At 33.0% G+C, this 15,923-nt stretch overlaps 3 protein-coding genes across 3 annotated transcripts; 1 reads left to right on the forward strand and 2 right to left on the reverse strand.

The window, feature by feature from the left end:
- Positions 1-5,306: 5,306 nt before the first annotated feature.
- Positions 5,307-6,158, forward strand: TRIADDRAFT_62132 (uncharacterized protein; the record flags this gene model as incomplete). The annotated part of the gene is made up of 1 exon (XM_002118050.1): positions 5,307-6,158. The coding sequence occupies one exon, from the start codon at positions 5,307-5,309 to the stop codon at positions 6,156-6,158; it is 852 nt and encodes a 283-aa protein (XP_002118086.1).
- A 2,332-nt stretch (positions 6,159-8,490) lies between these two features.
- Positions 8,491-9,033, reverse strand: TRIADDRAFT_62133 (uncharacterized protein; the record flags this gene model as incomplete). Its single annotated transcript, XM_002118074.1, has 1 exon — positions 8,491-9,033. One exon carries the CDS (start codon positions 9,031-9,033, stop codon positions 8,491-8,493), a length of 543 nt encoding a protein of 180 aa, XP_002118110.1.
- Positions 9,034-9,310: 277 nt separating this feature from the next.
- Positions 9,311-14,973, reverse strand: TRIADDRAFT_62134 (uncharacterized protein; the record flags this gene model as incomplete). Its single annotated transcript, XM_002118075.1, has 8 exons — positions 9,311-9,453; positions 9,877-10,102; positions 10,276-10,449; positions 10,614-10,739; positions 11,025-11,135; positions 11,182-11,213; positions 11,402-11,469; positions 13,346-14,973. 8 exons carry the CDS (start codon positions 14,971-14,973, stop codon positions 9,311-9,313), a joined length of 2,508 nt encoding a protein of 835 aa, XP_002118111.1.
- Positions 14,974-15,923: the final 950 nt, after the last annotated feature.

A 15,923-nucleotide genomic window follows, 5' to 3' on the forward strand; every position in this document is an offset into this window, starting at 1 on the left:
CATGATAGTAAGTTCTTAATCAGCACTGTAGGGACACTGTACTACACTAATGATAGTGCTAAAAATGGCATTGAATTCTAGTGGCTGCGCATGGAAGTATGATTGTGACTGAAATAGACAGTTAGGCCCGCAGCGGGTGATTTTATTTTCTAAATGATTTTCCTTATTAAATTATAGAACTTTATTTTTAATTCTGTGTCCGGTAGAAATAAACTATTTAGCACTATATCAATAAGCAAATGTACTTAATATCAAGCCGCATGCTTTGAAAATGATCCAATTTTAATATCATTGCATCATATCCTACCTTTAGGACAAGTTTTTAATTAAGCGGAAATTTTTCCACTTTCTGACCCTATTTTAGAGGGCTTGAACACGAAGAACAGCAATAATTCAAAACGTCTATTCCTGATTTATTAATTAGCTAGTCCGGAATTCTCGAGTGTTAACAGATAGATATATTAATATCTCAAATTAGCTGTTTTACAGCGTTTGCTTGTCAAATTCTCTTTTCTCATATTTTCTAAAAATTTTAACTACCACAAAATCGGGGCTATGGTTGAAAAATTTAATTCAGTTATCTACGTTACGCTTTTAGTATCTGCAATTAGGCTGATGAGGGTATGAGTGAATTTTATCAGCTACTCTAGCTTATTATACAGCTCTAAAACACTCAATATAGAATTTTTAATTATTTCGTTACCTTTATTCGATATATAAATCTTCAAATCTTAACCGCCTAACGTCAGGACTTCCAGCACTTCACAACTTAGTTCTTCGCTATGATAAGATCAACTAATTCAGCTTTAGCATTTTAAAATTTCGATATTACTACATCGCAGTTCTATATTATATGCTAAATCGAGAGTAGCAATCATTACGTTGCTGTTGTTATAGAAACTGCCTTCGCACAGCTTCTACAATTACCGTGAATGTCCGTTCAACATACCTTCCGTATATTATATACTAATGTTGTATTAGCAAGATCGTTTAGCGATTGAGCGACGATCTGTTGAGCTAGACTAATTTATATCATTTAAATAAGACTAATGTATGCTATTTATATATTGGACAACCAGGATTTATAGATATAAAGTATACGCTTTTATAAAGTACTGTGGTACTGTCAATGAGTAATAATTAATATCAGAATCACAACAATCTACGGTATAAGTATTTTAAACTGATCAAAACATAAAAGTTTTCGCTTATTTCTATGTTGATAAATTTTACGCGTAGTACGCGTAAATATTTAGATTCTGTCTTCGAGGCGAATCTTTCACTACCGTAAAACGAACTGCTATCATTTACCATACGCTATTTTGTGAATTAAAGTCCTGTATTATATTGGAAGTTTCTCACTAAAATTCTATTTAAATTTAATTCTCACAAGATAACTGTCTCCGGAAGATGAATTTTAAATATTGCCATTATTAATGCGGAGTTTAAGAGTATTAGAGCAATAATTAATTAGAACAAAAATCGAATCAAAAGCTTCCTGAGGTCGAAAGAAGTTAAAGTTCCCTGCATGTTTATCTATGCAGTTCTAAAACATATTTCATTTAATCTTTTACCATCTATCAGACTTGGGTCACAGAATAGAATACATGTCCTCAATGTAATCAAGATACTTTACCATACGAACCAATCTGCTTTATTCAAGAATAATACTAGATGAAATTTGGACGGTTGGATTATTTCCATGCAGTAAGAATTTTCTAATATTTCAATCCTTCTTTTATCCGATATAGAACAGGATTCAAAGTTTAAGCTCTTTAATAATTAGAATTAAATAAAAATTTTTCACAACGGAGGCTGTCATCGAAAGAAGCAGCGCATAAGTAGATAAGGGTAAGGAAAAGTGGAACTCTGAAGGGTTATGGACCGACATCAAATTGTAATTAATGCCCAATCTTACGGTTTTATTCTTAACCGTAGATTACTATTTTATGTTTATCAACATAGGCAATAACAAAGGTAACGTAACCTTCGTCTTGAAATTTTGCATGATTGCTATTGCAATCTTCATCTTGATCCTGGCTCAATAAATAAAGTTCAATGAAGTTCTTATGAATACAGTACGCTGGCATCGAACATTCTTTTAAAGCCCTTCTGTCGAATATTACTCTGATAGTTTTAAACCATTTTAGAAATAAATATACTTCGATGGCTATAGGCTAACATCAAAAATGAACTATCAGGATGATCAAGGCTATTTGACGTTTCGCTGAGTAAACAAGTGCTATTTCGTTGCGCATGCTAGTAAATTCAAGGTTATTTATTCACCATTGGTGCCACTATATCGCTGCTGCAAGAATAATAATATCGCTCAGTCAATTACTACTAACATAAATAGCGTTCGACTTCATCAATGGACTGGACATCATTAATAATAGCCGAAATCAAGATCAACAGACTTAGTCGTTATCCATTTCTAATGCAGAAATATTGCTTTAGCTACTTTATACACTTGATTTAGAATATAAATTCACGATTAAACCTCTGTACTAGTCAACATCGTAATAAAATCGGAAAAAGTATAATTCGAACGATTCCAGTATTTATAAGGTACATAATGTCCAGCCACCTTAAGTTCATTCTTTATTACTTCATTTTTTTCCCTAACAATTCGAACCTGAGTATTTAATAGCTCTAGCCCATGTCTATATGGCACTCTGACATTTTAATTCTACTGGCAGATTTGCGAACCTATCTGACTCGGTTAATACTATAGGTATTGATTAAAATGAACCATTGCTATTGCTACAATTTAACTGTGAATAATAACAATGGTGCATTTCCTTGCAAGGTTGTTCATATCATTATATGATTACTAATGATAGTTAAGTTCCTTTGAACGGGTATATATTCTACACAAAGCAAGATATTGAAAGGAAATTCCCAGCCAGATTATTTCTTACTACTGTACGAATATATGCTTACACTTATGATGAAACTACTATACCTTAAACTAAAACTTGACTTATCCATATAAATAATGTGGTCGATAGGATAAATACAAATAGAAAAGAAAATACTTGTAAAATAATGATACCCATATCTGAAGCAGTCTTCCACTTTCCAACTGACCGCGATATCCAAAGTTATTAAAAGAAATGTTATTCTTCTTATTTTTTGGATCAAAAGTGGACAGGACTAGCGTAGATGTTTCAAATGGATGATGATGAATTTCAAATCGTAGTCGCTTCCTCGGATCAAATGAAATAGATTATGAAGATGGCAGAAAATGAAGGTTGGAATCCTGGATGTAAAGATGCAATGACTTTTTCAACTAGCTGATCCAATAGGCCAGTTTGTCGCCTTACTCAAACGGATAAGCTAGAGGTTGTCTTACAGTAATCAACTATGAAGATTTTGCATTCGATGAGCAATATATTTTGAAGAAGGAACACCGTGATAAATGCTATGGTATGAAGCTCTCTCAGCATGCACGGAAGTACTGGAAGAAATTTGAAAATTATAGACTCGAAGCAGTGCCTCAACAAGTCGTAACTATCAAAAGTATTTGGACCTTCAAATTTATCATCGTACTATGCGATATGCTGGAGTAGTAAGTAAGCCATATACTTATTGTAATGCTGTTATGGATGCTAAAAGCATCTCATTCGACAAATCGTTACAATATGATCGATGCCATTCGCCTAATCTTAGAAAGTATTTTCTAGTTGTGTGGATTAATCTAGTAACAGGTCGTAGCTTAGTCTATTTAGACGATGATCGAGTTATCCAACAATTTGATGCCATACGCAAAGGTATTGATAGCTATAAAATCGGAACTTTGTATGCAGAAAGTTTCCAAATGGCCGATAGCTTAATTCATACACTAGCAGGAACGTATGAAAATTGTAAAGTGGTCTTAGATGCACCAATACCGCAATAAGAATGCTATTAAACTTATTAAAACATTACAATTACAAGAAATATTTGAAACCATTAGAATGCATACTAACCAATTCCTTACATACGATTTGAATACAGTTTAAGGTCTTATCTGTTTGGAACTTGGATAAAGTTTAAATAGATCCAATTTATAGCTTACTAGCAAATCGTCATGTTGGATAATTCTACACTATACCTTGTAACTAAAAAATATGGGTTAAATTTTCGAAATAAATTGCCGTCGTTAGAGAACAGTGCTAAATGTTACACCTACTTATTGAGATTATCAATCTGTAATGTCTAGTAGGAAAAGATCAATAAAGTACTAGCGCGTAACATCGTCTCTATTTTCAGCCTTCATCTTCTTGGAAATGATCTAGAATGACTCCTACTCTCTCTTTAGGGCTATCTTTCTTGGCTTGTTGAAGATAAGTATCTCTTTCCGTCTTCCATTGTAAAATCTACTGGCGCAGCGTCAGCTGACAATTTTATTATTGTATGGCACTAAAGATCAAGAGATATTTAAAAGTAAAATAATTTGCTCCATTTGATAATGACGGCTATACTCCAATATAAGTAGGATATCAAGATTACCTGTGCTAAATGTAATTGTCGTTTATTTTAAAATTATTTGGACAATATAAAATGCACTATTGTAATTATAATATGCTCTTTACTGAACCATTGGCTAACATTAGAGAATGGTCATTATATATATATTATGTTATGTAAATGTAAACTTTGTCCCTTATGTTTTCCTCTTGATAACCAATCATCTGCCTATGTATATCCGCATATCATATGATATTAAAGTAAATTAGCCATTTGTTTAGCGCCTGACATTGTTACTACTCCTTGGTCACAGCATGATTATGATGGAAATGAGTCTTACCAGTAGGAGTACAGGATTCTTCTCAATCATTACTTTGTAGCTGCTCGATTCAAGGTCTTATTGTCACAGACTTTGCCGTCGCCCATTCCGAAACGAACGCAGAAAAATCCATCGTCGACTACAAATCGATTATTTATCGTCTTTATTTAGTGTGGAATACGAGACATACTCATTCACTGTAGATAAAAGTAATTCGCTACTTAAATCTGCTTTAATCGAAATTAAAATATTGTAGGTTAAATAAATTTTTTCAATCTGTTTTATATCAATGGTTAATACAGCATTTACCATACGATCAAAATGATGTTGAGCAACAAAATACACTGCATAAGCGAGCATTACCACTCTATCTTTAAAATTTTACAATGAAATAAAGTTCTTACCACAGTATATTCTACTGCTCAGCCCGTCCTACCATCAAAACGACTTGTTGTTCTTCAGTTTTATTAGGTTTCATCACAATAACCTAGCTTTTTTTAATTTAGGCTAAAACCTCCCCAAATAACAAAGCAAGATGGCTAGTAATGAATTTCAAATTGTAGTTGCTTCTTCGGACCAAGTGAAATGGATTATGAAGATGGTAGAAGATGAAGGCTGGAACCCTGGATGCAAAGATCCGATCACTTTTCAACTCTCTGATCCATTAGGCATCTTTGTTGGCTTACTCAACGGAGAAGTTATCGGCTGCGTAGCAGGAGTCCAGTATGAGGATTTTGGTTTTGGTGGGTTATTTATTATGATGAAAAAATATCGTGGTAAAGGCTATGGCATGAAGTTATTTCTGCATGCATTGAATCGTTTACGAAAATGTCCAAAAATTGGATTAGATGCAGTGCTTGAACAAGTCAGTAATTACCAAAATGCCGGTTTTCAAACTTTTCATCACACTATGCGATATATTGGAATAGTTAGTAAGCTAGATTTTCCGTGCAATCATATTGTCGATGCTAAAAGTGTCTCTTTCGACAAATTGCTACAATATGATCGATGTCATTCGCCTGGTCTTCGAAAGTGTTTTCTAGCAGCATGGATTAATCTAGGAACAGATCGTAGCTTAGTGTACTTAGATGATAATCAAAATATTCAAGGATTTGGTGCTATTCGTAAAGCTAATGATGGCTATAAAATCGGACCTTTGTACGCAGAAAGTTTCCAAATTGCCGAAAGTTTAATTCATGCGTTAGCAGGCACATTTGATAAATGCAAACTGGCCTTGGATGTACCCATACCTAATAAAAGTGCTGTAAAGCTTGCCGAGAAATTACAATTAAAGGGAGAATTTGAAACCGTTAGAATGTGTTATACTCAACCCTTTACATACGATTGGAACACGGTTTATGGTCTTACTTGCTTGGAACTTGGATAAGTTTAGATTAAGCTAAGGACACGAAGCTGTAATGTAACTTAGTATTGTGATTGTAGACTGTTAGCCATGTTTAGTATAATGTATGGTAGCGTAACTTCTATATTTATCCTAAGAGATATTTGGTAGCCATAACTATAGACTGTAGTGGCATAGACTCTATGCTAGAGTACAGATGACTATATACATTAAGGTGTTGAGTTACTAATAAGGTTATAGGTAAAAATAGAACTGTAAATCATATATTAGGATATGGTTACTTCATTGTACTTTGGCTGGTGTGACTAATGTCTACGTAAATACTATAGTCGTATCCATATCAATTAATGATGGTCCGCAGTAGAATTGTGTTACTAAGAATAATTTAAGTATGTGTAAAATAAGGTAACAGGTTGCCGTGCTGATTGTAGCTGCGAATGCTACGAAAAGTATAAAAACATGCAACTTTAGATTATTCAGTTAGTTCGTTCTAGAAGTCTTTAGTAGTAGTATTCGGCTAGAGTAGAGCTGTGTAGTTACTCTTTGTATAAGATTCAATAAAGCCCTTATTTTTCTAAAATTTGGAATTTCGTGATCGGTATATATCACAGAAGCGTACGAAGCTTGAAGTACTTGACTGCTAATGTATAACTGTACTTGTGGGTAATAAACTGTTTTCATGTAGTAGACTCATAAAATAGCTCACAATATTAGCGTGATGATATACAATCGCATATTCCATACCAGTAATCCCAATTTCCTCTTAATAAACGATACCATCATCTTGAATTAGCTAATACATGCTGTCGTCATATAAAGATCACAACTTTCATGATGATTACGACAGTATGAATTACCGGAAAAATTGATAGTACCTCAGATCTGCAACAATTTATTAAGATGCGATTGAAAATGCATTTATTACACTTTCATGAAGTAATTCTAATAAGTTGCATATATAATATTACATGCTTGACAAAATCATAGAAATTAACAACTCTTCACATTTGCCTCATATTCTTAAACTATACTTATTTATTATTGATTTTGGCAGTAGATTATAACCACTTTTCATGCAACAAGGTTGTAGTACAGCCCCAAATATATCTAAGACTATAATTATTAGATTGTACGAAAATTGATCAATTGTATGTGAGATTGTAAGATAATAAATTATAGTCTAATTGTAGATAGATAGTCTTTAGTAGTTGTTAGAACCTAACTTACGTAATAAAGTAAAATTATCAAGAATTGTAGAGCTCGCCTTATTTTTGAGAAGACCCTTTATAGCAAATGTAGCGTATACTGGTAAATATATTGATATCTATTTCGTCATTACTGCCGTAACTGACGAAATAGACTTCACCCAATTAAACAATTTAAGTATGTTTAACTTATTTAAATTCATTTTACCTACCTCAATCATTTTCCAAACCATACAATATGCATATAGTAGCTAATCGGCAGTATTTACTCAGACTTAACGAGTACATCAAAATCATTGACGAGAAACACATATTTCTGAAAATAGTTATGAAGTGACAAATTCTTATAAACATCAAACATCTTATCTTGACCACGAGCACAATATTAGAGAATATCAAACATTAAGATGATCTGTTCTAATAATTTTATTATAGTATAACTACATTTTAAATATAGAGTAAAATCTGGAATAATTAATATTAACCATTTTAAATTACTGTGCAAAAGGAGCCGTATAATAACTCATTATTTATATTATATTATCGTACAAGTCAAATTGGGTGATAAACAAGCTATTAGTCACTCTTATCTTTGCTAACTCGATAAATAACCTTAGCCTTCAATGTCTTTACAATGCTGTATACGCGCATTATCCATACCTTGACAAAATATGATCATGTTAAACATTTCTATCATTAAAGTACAAGCAGCATTTTTCATAAAATAGATCTACTGACTGTTACTGTAGGTATTTTTAAAATTAGTTTGTGTACCCATACGATTATTTATCCATCAGGCTATCATCTATTAGGTAGATTGTTAGACAAATCAACTTTCGTATATTAGGAGGATCTTTAGTGGCATGTAAAGCTATAAATTTTCAATAAATCGACGATAGGAGCCTCGCCAGTGTATAAAGTTCCAAATTTAAATACTTAGACTAGCTTTAACTTTTCTACTAATGCCTTTCCATGATTATTCGTTTCTGGAAAGTCGAGAGTAATCCTACAATCACTTTTGTGTTGACAAAGAGACTTTAACAAAATTTCTGCAATTTCTGGTGTTTCAGCGTAAAGTGGGCCTATACGATAACCATTAACACTTTTTCTAATTGCTTCGAAGCCTTTCACTGTATCTTTATCCATATAAGCTAAGCAATCTGTTGTTCCAGCATTGATCCTCCTGCTAAAAAGTGTTTTCTCTCATCTGCATAAAATCGTGCATCGTATTGCAGAATTTTATCGAATGGTAAACTACTAGCTGTACAAACGAAGGGACAAGATATTGTACTATTATCCACAGCTCTTGTATATCGAACATTGACATGAGCTATTTTAAAACCAGAATTCTGATATTTAGGTGCATGAATTAGTAGTCCATCGACTCGAACATTATATCCATTCAAGTAGTTCACTGAAAGTTGAAATATTCTCATGCCATGACCTTGACCACGATGTTCTTTGACAACAACATAGTATCCAATAATAGCAATATGATTAAATTTTATTCCAGCTACACAACACACCGGCTTACCATTGATAAGGCCAATAAAATATCCACTGGGATCAGCTTGTTGAAATGCGATTGCATCATTATCACCAGGATTCCATCCTTCTTTCCTAGCCATAGAAATGATCCATTCGACTTGATCGGACGAAGCTGATACTATCTCAAGATTGGAATTTTCTGCCATTTATAAATATCACATCAATCTAGTTATATAAATAGGAGAAATAATATCATAGTCCAAAGCTAGTTTGAACTTAACGTCTTCTTTGCTCCTTGTTTTATATTGTTAGAAAATCAGTCTTTAGTAGTATAAATGTTATTCACTGCTTGCCAGCTATCTTGCAATACTAGCAATTCTAATTTATATATTATTGGAGTGATTTCAATAGCGAGAGAACAATCCGTCAGATAAATGTCATTAATTTTGCCGCCCTTTCCAGCTGTGCTTTGGTCACTTGATCTTAACAACACGATTTAATGGCGTCAAAGTTAATGCAATCAATAGTCCGATAAGCTATGATTGATGCTTTAGAAAGAGACGACGCTTTGGCGGTCGCTGTCAGAACTCCTCCTTTTTTAGTTAATACTTGGTGATCCATGTCATCTAAGCATTGATAAATAAAACCTTATAGCAATACTGTGATCGCTAGCATAATAACTTCAAAATCTAGAATGTTTAGTAACATAAATTTAGTGGGACTTTGAAATTCCTTCAAATTTCGATGCTACAGTATGTGGCAAAATTGAATTATACGCGTAAATAAAAATTTTTGAACAGTAGTAACATAATCGTACCTGGCAAGATTAAAGCTAGCTCTTAAAGTATTTCCGATGCACAATCATTTGTAGCAAGTTACCATAAATGATTTGAAGCTCACACGATCACGATAAGATCTGCTATTAGTCGTTTATGTCAACCATTATCTCGTTTTTAATCAGAATATTCAAGTCAGGAGATTGATTTATAGGTATTTAATACTACGATACTAGGATACTATGCAGATATTACGTAAATTTCAATTTTTACCTGTTAATGCAGTTTCAGCGTGGAATATTTGTATACCAATAAATGTAGCAGCTTTATTAATACTATAAATTTCAACATCAGTCTGGTATGGTCTAGGGTAACCTCTACTCGCTAGTACTACTCCTACGACATAATCCGGATGCCATTCAACGATACGATTCAAGTTTTGCTTGATGCAATCTTCCAGAATATTGAACAAGTCGCTTTTCAGTAAGGGTAGTAAAACCTAAAGCAACATGACAGCGCTCTTCATACTAACGCCTATTCTTAGTATTTCTAGTTTATGAAAGAATAGCTGAATACAATTTATTTGCTAATACTATTGAAATGAAACCCAAATGGTCCTACCAGGCAATCAATCAGCCATTAGGCATGTACTGCTATTTCTTGGAGTTTTACCTGCGCTTCAGGATTACCCAATCTACAATTGAACTCTAATACTTTCGGACCATCATTTGTAAGCATTATGTCTACATACAAGATCCCGTCATATGGATGACCAAGGCTTTTCATTTTTGAAATGATTTTGAATATAATTTCTTCCCGGATACATCTGTCATCGTCATCTGAAATCTAATATCGGCATGTTACAAAAATTAGAAGGCTTTATTAATGGCTTGCTTACAGGATAATGGGCTTATTCTGGTTGCATTTTAGCATAATTATAGAAATTCATGTTAATATTACAACTTTCAAGTGTAGAGCTATCTTTGCAAAATTCATCTATGAATACTAACCTTAGTATATGGAGCAAATACCCTCATTCCTCCTGTAATTGGACCTAAATCGCGATCGTATAGTCTCTTATAATCGTGGATGTGTGGCATTATGCTGACATTAACCCCATCGCAGAAAGCTAGAACCTAATAAAAATCGTGCGCATATATTTAGCCTTTATTGCAATCTACGATCGGATGAGCCGTAAATCCTTCAGAAAGGGAAAAGCACAGCATATTTCTTGATTAATGACTAGCCCGTTACCGAGATTCATCTCCATGCAAGCATTCTTCAATAATCTTTTTCTCTCCAAATTTATTATTCTGTATGGAACAAGAATAGTCAAGACACTATTACCGTTGATAGTTTCGAGCTCGTTCAAGTAACTTGAAAGATAAAATCTACCGCAAAATGATAGCTGTAATACGTACTATTAAAATATCGATGATAGCTGTTTCCGCTTCTTCTTGACTACAACAAATAGCAATGCCTTTTCCAGCTGCAAGGCCATTTGCTTTAATAACGTAACGAGATTGTTGATGCTACAATTAAAAGAAAAAATAACTTGGATCATTTTGTGTGCTGTACCGCTTGTGGTGTTGTAATTAATCGCAATCTTCCTGAAGCGACAGAATTTAAAGTAAGTATGACTACTAGTGCGGCAATGGTCGTTTTTAAGTAAGTAATTTATGTGCATGAATAGTCTACTGTAAAGGTTAATTTAGTTAAAACTATCAACTGTGTATCTAATATTTCATCAGGTTCAGTTGATGAACATAATTAAATCCGTAATCCTATTAGTAAAAACCTAGGTACTGAATCTTAAATATCCAGTTAATTGCCTCATATAAAATGACACAAATATTTAGTATTAGCCTATAGATTTTGTAATTAATTCAAACAAGAATTAACTATAATGGAAACTACATGGATGATCAAGAACATACGCGTAAATTATTTATTACTGGATAGTACATTACATAAATCGTGACATAATCCTTTGAGACAGACTAATGAAAACGTGAGTAATTCCGCTGAATTTACGCTATGAACTGACAGTTCATGTAGAATATCTATTTATTGTATCTTCTTCGATTAAGCTATTTCTAAGTGGTTATTCCTGTCATGGCTTAAATTGGTTTAATTTCTGCTGCCTTTCAGTCGGACTACTAGACATTAGATAATTACTAATTCATATATCTAAATTTGATCTCTTGCCCAGTTACTCTTCATTTTTGCAGATAATAATAGCAATGGAACTTATGATGCTTTCCTTGCTTTCTAAACTCAAAATATTATCACCTTTGTCGGTTTGGGATTGGATTCCTTTCTTTCAGATGGACGTACGATAATTATGGTCGAAAACTTGTACGTGTATTTAGTCAATCAGAGTGTCCAAATAGTCTTTCAATCTAGGATTTTGATCACTTTTAACTACTCATTTTCTATCGTATGGAATTTTGATGGCAATTTTATGTAATTGTTCCTTAATGGCGTTCTCAACAGCCTCTAATGGCAAGGCTATAATGTTAATATTTCAATTTATGATCGGACTCATTGTAGATAGCATCGCTTATTGCAAACGATTAAATAGCTTCAAGGTTTGAGCATTATTAATTAGAATTTTTATTTTCAAACATTGTTTTTACTGATGATATTATGAAGTGCTACTATAAATATATCATATTTTCGAGCCGTTTAATTTTGGGAATTTGAGGAAGGAATATCTGAACCGCGATCTTATAGCAGAATAGGAGAGTGAAATAGCGATAAATATGGAGCTGACAATTAAAAATAAAAATGTAAATACTGAAATATCATTAATCGCTTGCTTATTTATAGGCTGAGATCTATAGAAAAATACAATCAGTAAATAGCATACTGAGAGCTATGAAGTCAACATAGAGATTTAATAATGATTAACCACTGATGATCATTTAATTCAGCGATTGCATTAATTATAGATATTATTCAAAATTTAAAATGGAACTTAAAATTTAAGTATCAATAATTCAAATCACAAATATCCATCTACGGGTAGAGTAAATTTTAATTGTTATTGCGAATAATTTTTAAACTGCAGCTAAATCAATCTCTACAATTACAAAGCAATCCTTTCTTATTGAGATTCGGGATAATAAGTCGCTACTATGTATAGTTAATCAGCCTGGAACTTATTTTTCTTAATTCCTTACAATTATTATCGCGGTAATAATAAGCTAGAATATTTGCACATTTAAAATTAGAAATGAATGAAAATATCGTAAACAATGTACGGCAAAGTTACGATAGTAACGATGTATATTTTTGCACTAATGTGGTGGCAGGCTCATATTTTATGGTATCGTTATTGCTTACTAAATAAGACTTGGTGAGCGCAATGCGTGGGGATATATAGAAACATTGAATTTTAATTGGTAGACAGATATTAATAGCATGCAAAATTTCACCATCCCAGTTTTAAATAATTGATCGATTTATCTTAAAAGATCAAGACAATAGGCCTGGCTTTTCATGGTAATAATTTATTTCATAACTTCCGTTTAAAGTACACACTATAAAGTAATTCTCATTATCACAAGGCTAACAACAAATTTTAATTATATCTGCTTTGATTCATATTGTCATACTCCATTGCATTTGGGAAACAAAATTTCAGCGTTATCATTTCAAGCAACTCAATTGAAGTACACCCAAAATCCTATTAAGAAGTAAACGAAATTACGATACTTCACTATAGAAACGATTGGACCTGAATGGATTTCTAGGCTTAATGTAGTTCCAAAATACGGAAGCAACGACTACAATAGCGAGACAAGTAATCAGAGTAATGCCCATAATCACTGCTGGTGACACAAAATTAATTCTTCCATAATTAGGAATTTTCCGACATGGTATGTGAGCGAAATTTGCCAATTGGTTTGGTATATCCAAATAGCTTAAATATGCAGGAGTGCATGTAGGATCTTGACAATGATTTTGGTAACCGCAGTCGCATTCCTCACCTTCATCGATTATTCCATTGCCACATACAGGGTAGTACTGATCCACAAAACAACTTTGCTGACTTCTTGCTTTATTCAGTAAGGTGTGATAAATTGATTGCCGACTACACGGGGAGAATAATAGATTATTTCTTTGCTTTCCGCTTGTAACCGTAGAATGCATTAAATAATCTCCATGACTTCCTCCAGGAGAGCATCGATGGCTAGCATTATCATGATTCGCACCAAATATGTGGCCCATTTCATGAGCCATGATTAACAGTCTTATTGGGTAGATTAAGGAGCTTCGATAACGAGAGATAGACATTAGACCAACATTAGAGCTAGATCGGAGGTGATTGTATTGATAATGATATCGTGTGCATACACCCTGATCTGCTTCATAACCGCTACTGGCTATTCCAGTTACTTTTAGAGTAAACTGATGATCGATTAGTAGAAACGCCATACAGTACGAGCTGTAATTATAAAGAGCTGTCCAGTTGCCGAAGTAATATTTTGGATCATCTATATTATCTAAACGACTGAAATTTCTCTTAGCTGAAAAACTTTGTACAGCAAAGCCAATTCCATCCGCTTTGCCATCGCCGTTAAAATCTGTGCGTCGATAGATCAGGTTAACACCTTGCAATAACACAGAAGCACCAATCAAAGCATGAAATTGGTCCCCATATCGTTGGACAACACGATGATCAATTTCAATACGAGCTAAACAGGTCGTTTTATTTGTATCTTTTTTAGTTTGTTCCGAAAATTGTTTCTTACGCAGAAGATGACTATACAAATTTGAGGAAGAAAATGACTCTAATGGATCGAAAAGCCATGGTCCGCTTTCTGCTTCTCCACGTCCCTTCCTTGATCGATGTTGAATATCAACATCTCGGTAGATAATAAACGAATTACGATCGATGAGATTCCTGATATAAAATAGACTGTATTCAATGTAATATTTAATTTTGTTGTGGATAAATACACCTTGAAATTGACCGGATGGATAAATGTAACCGTAGGCCTCCGATGTTGGATAAGATTCGACAAATCCCTGTACAAGATGGTGGTGATCGAATAATTTAACAGAATTTGGATCTAAGTCAAGAATGAAATTATCATGATAAAGAAGTGGTTGACTACGTAGAACTAATGGGAAAGTTTTTTTATAGGCATGAACTTGAATTCGGAAGCGATATGCAAGATTAGTTTTAATATCGGAAGTATTGGTCGCCACTTTAGAATACCCAGAAAATTCTGCATATTCGTAATTTTTAAGATATAGTATAGATGATTGCCTTTGCTGCCATTGTAATGCAAGTGTAAACGATTGGATATCAAATACACAAACTAGTAACAAAGTGACAATAAATCTGGCTGATGGCATAATCAGGTTGGAATATCTTCTAGGAATATTTTACGCTAATTTTTTGACCACAATTCTATTTAAAACTGGCTAATTTTACTTGGGAAATCTCGTGCGACGACAGTAATCTATTCGAATTTCAAAAATGTTTAAATGAATTGGAAACTAGATGTCGATTGAGTGGGAACGGCTTATTCTTAAATGAATCCATTGATATCATATGAACTTTTCTTCAATAACAATTATTGCATAATTAATACCAATGTAATATGACGAGATTGAGGGTCAATATGGATTCTTTTCATAGTCGTGAATTGAGAATTAGATAGAAAGTAATAGAGGAACTGATAATTATGATCATTGTTTTCAGTTTATAGCAGTCAGCATCATTGATTGCTATACAGTAGGCGGGTAAAACGAATAATTTAAGATGGAACTAATTTCAAGGAAAAATAAGGCTTATGTTACAGTAGGCTGGAAACAGAGTCTTCCTTGCTTCTTACGTACGATATCATATCAGTACCATATAAAAGTAACCATAACATACATAAAATACTTCATTAATATAGCACTACTTAACGTAAGTTATGTAAAAAGAAGATACAAGAAGAAATATGACTAAACAAACAAATCTATTTACGCCTGCACAGTATTAGAAAATTATTTAGAATTTCCATTAAAGATGCAAGCATTAACCAATGAATTATTTATTTTAATATACTTCTTGTTATGATTTGAGAAATTTTGTTCTTTACACGCGTAGTTTGGTTCATTTCCATACCTAACAATTTTAATCTTGGTACGTTTCCTCTTAATATTTAACTTTTATACAGTCTAGTACCTACACAGTTTACGACGTCAATCACAGTATACTTTCTCTTCATCGTTAATTATTGTGTGGCACTTCAGTATATTAAAATGCTGATATTATTCATTCTCATGAAGATATAAATATATGAAAAGGATGTAAA

This window comes from Trichoplax adhaerens, genomic scaffold (assembly GCF_000150275.1).
Source record: "Trichoplax adhaerens TRIADscaffold_36 genomic scaffold, whole genome shotgun sequence".
Taxonomy (NCBI): domain Eukaryota; kingdom Metazoa; phylum Placozoa; class Uniplacotomia; order Trichoplacea; family Trichoplacidae; genus Trichoplax; species Trichoplax adhaerens.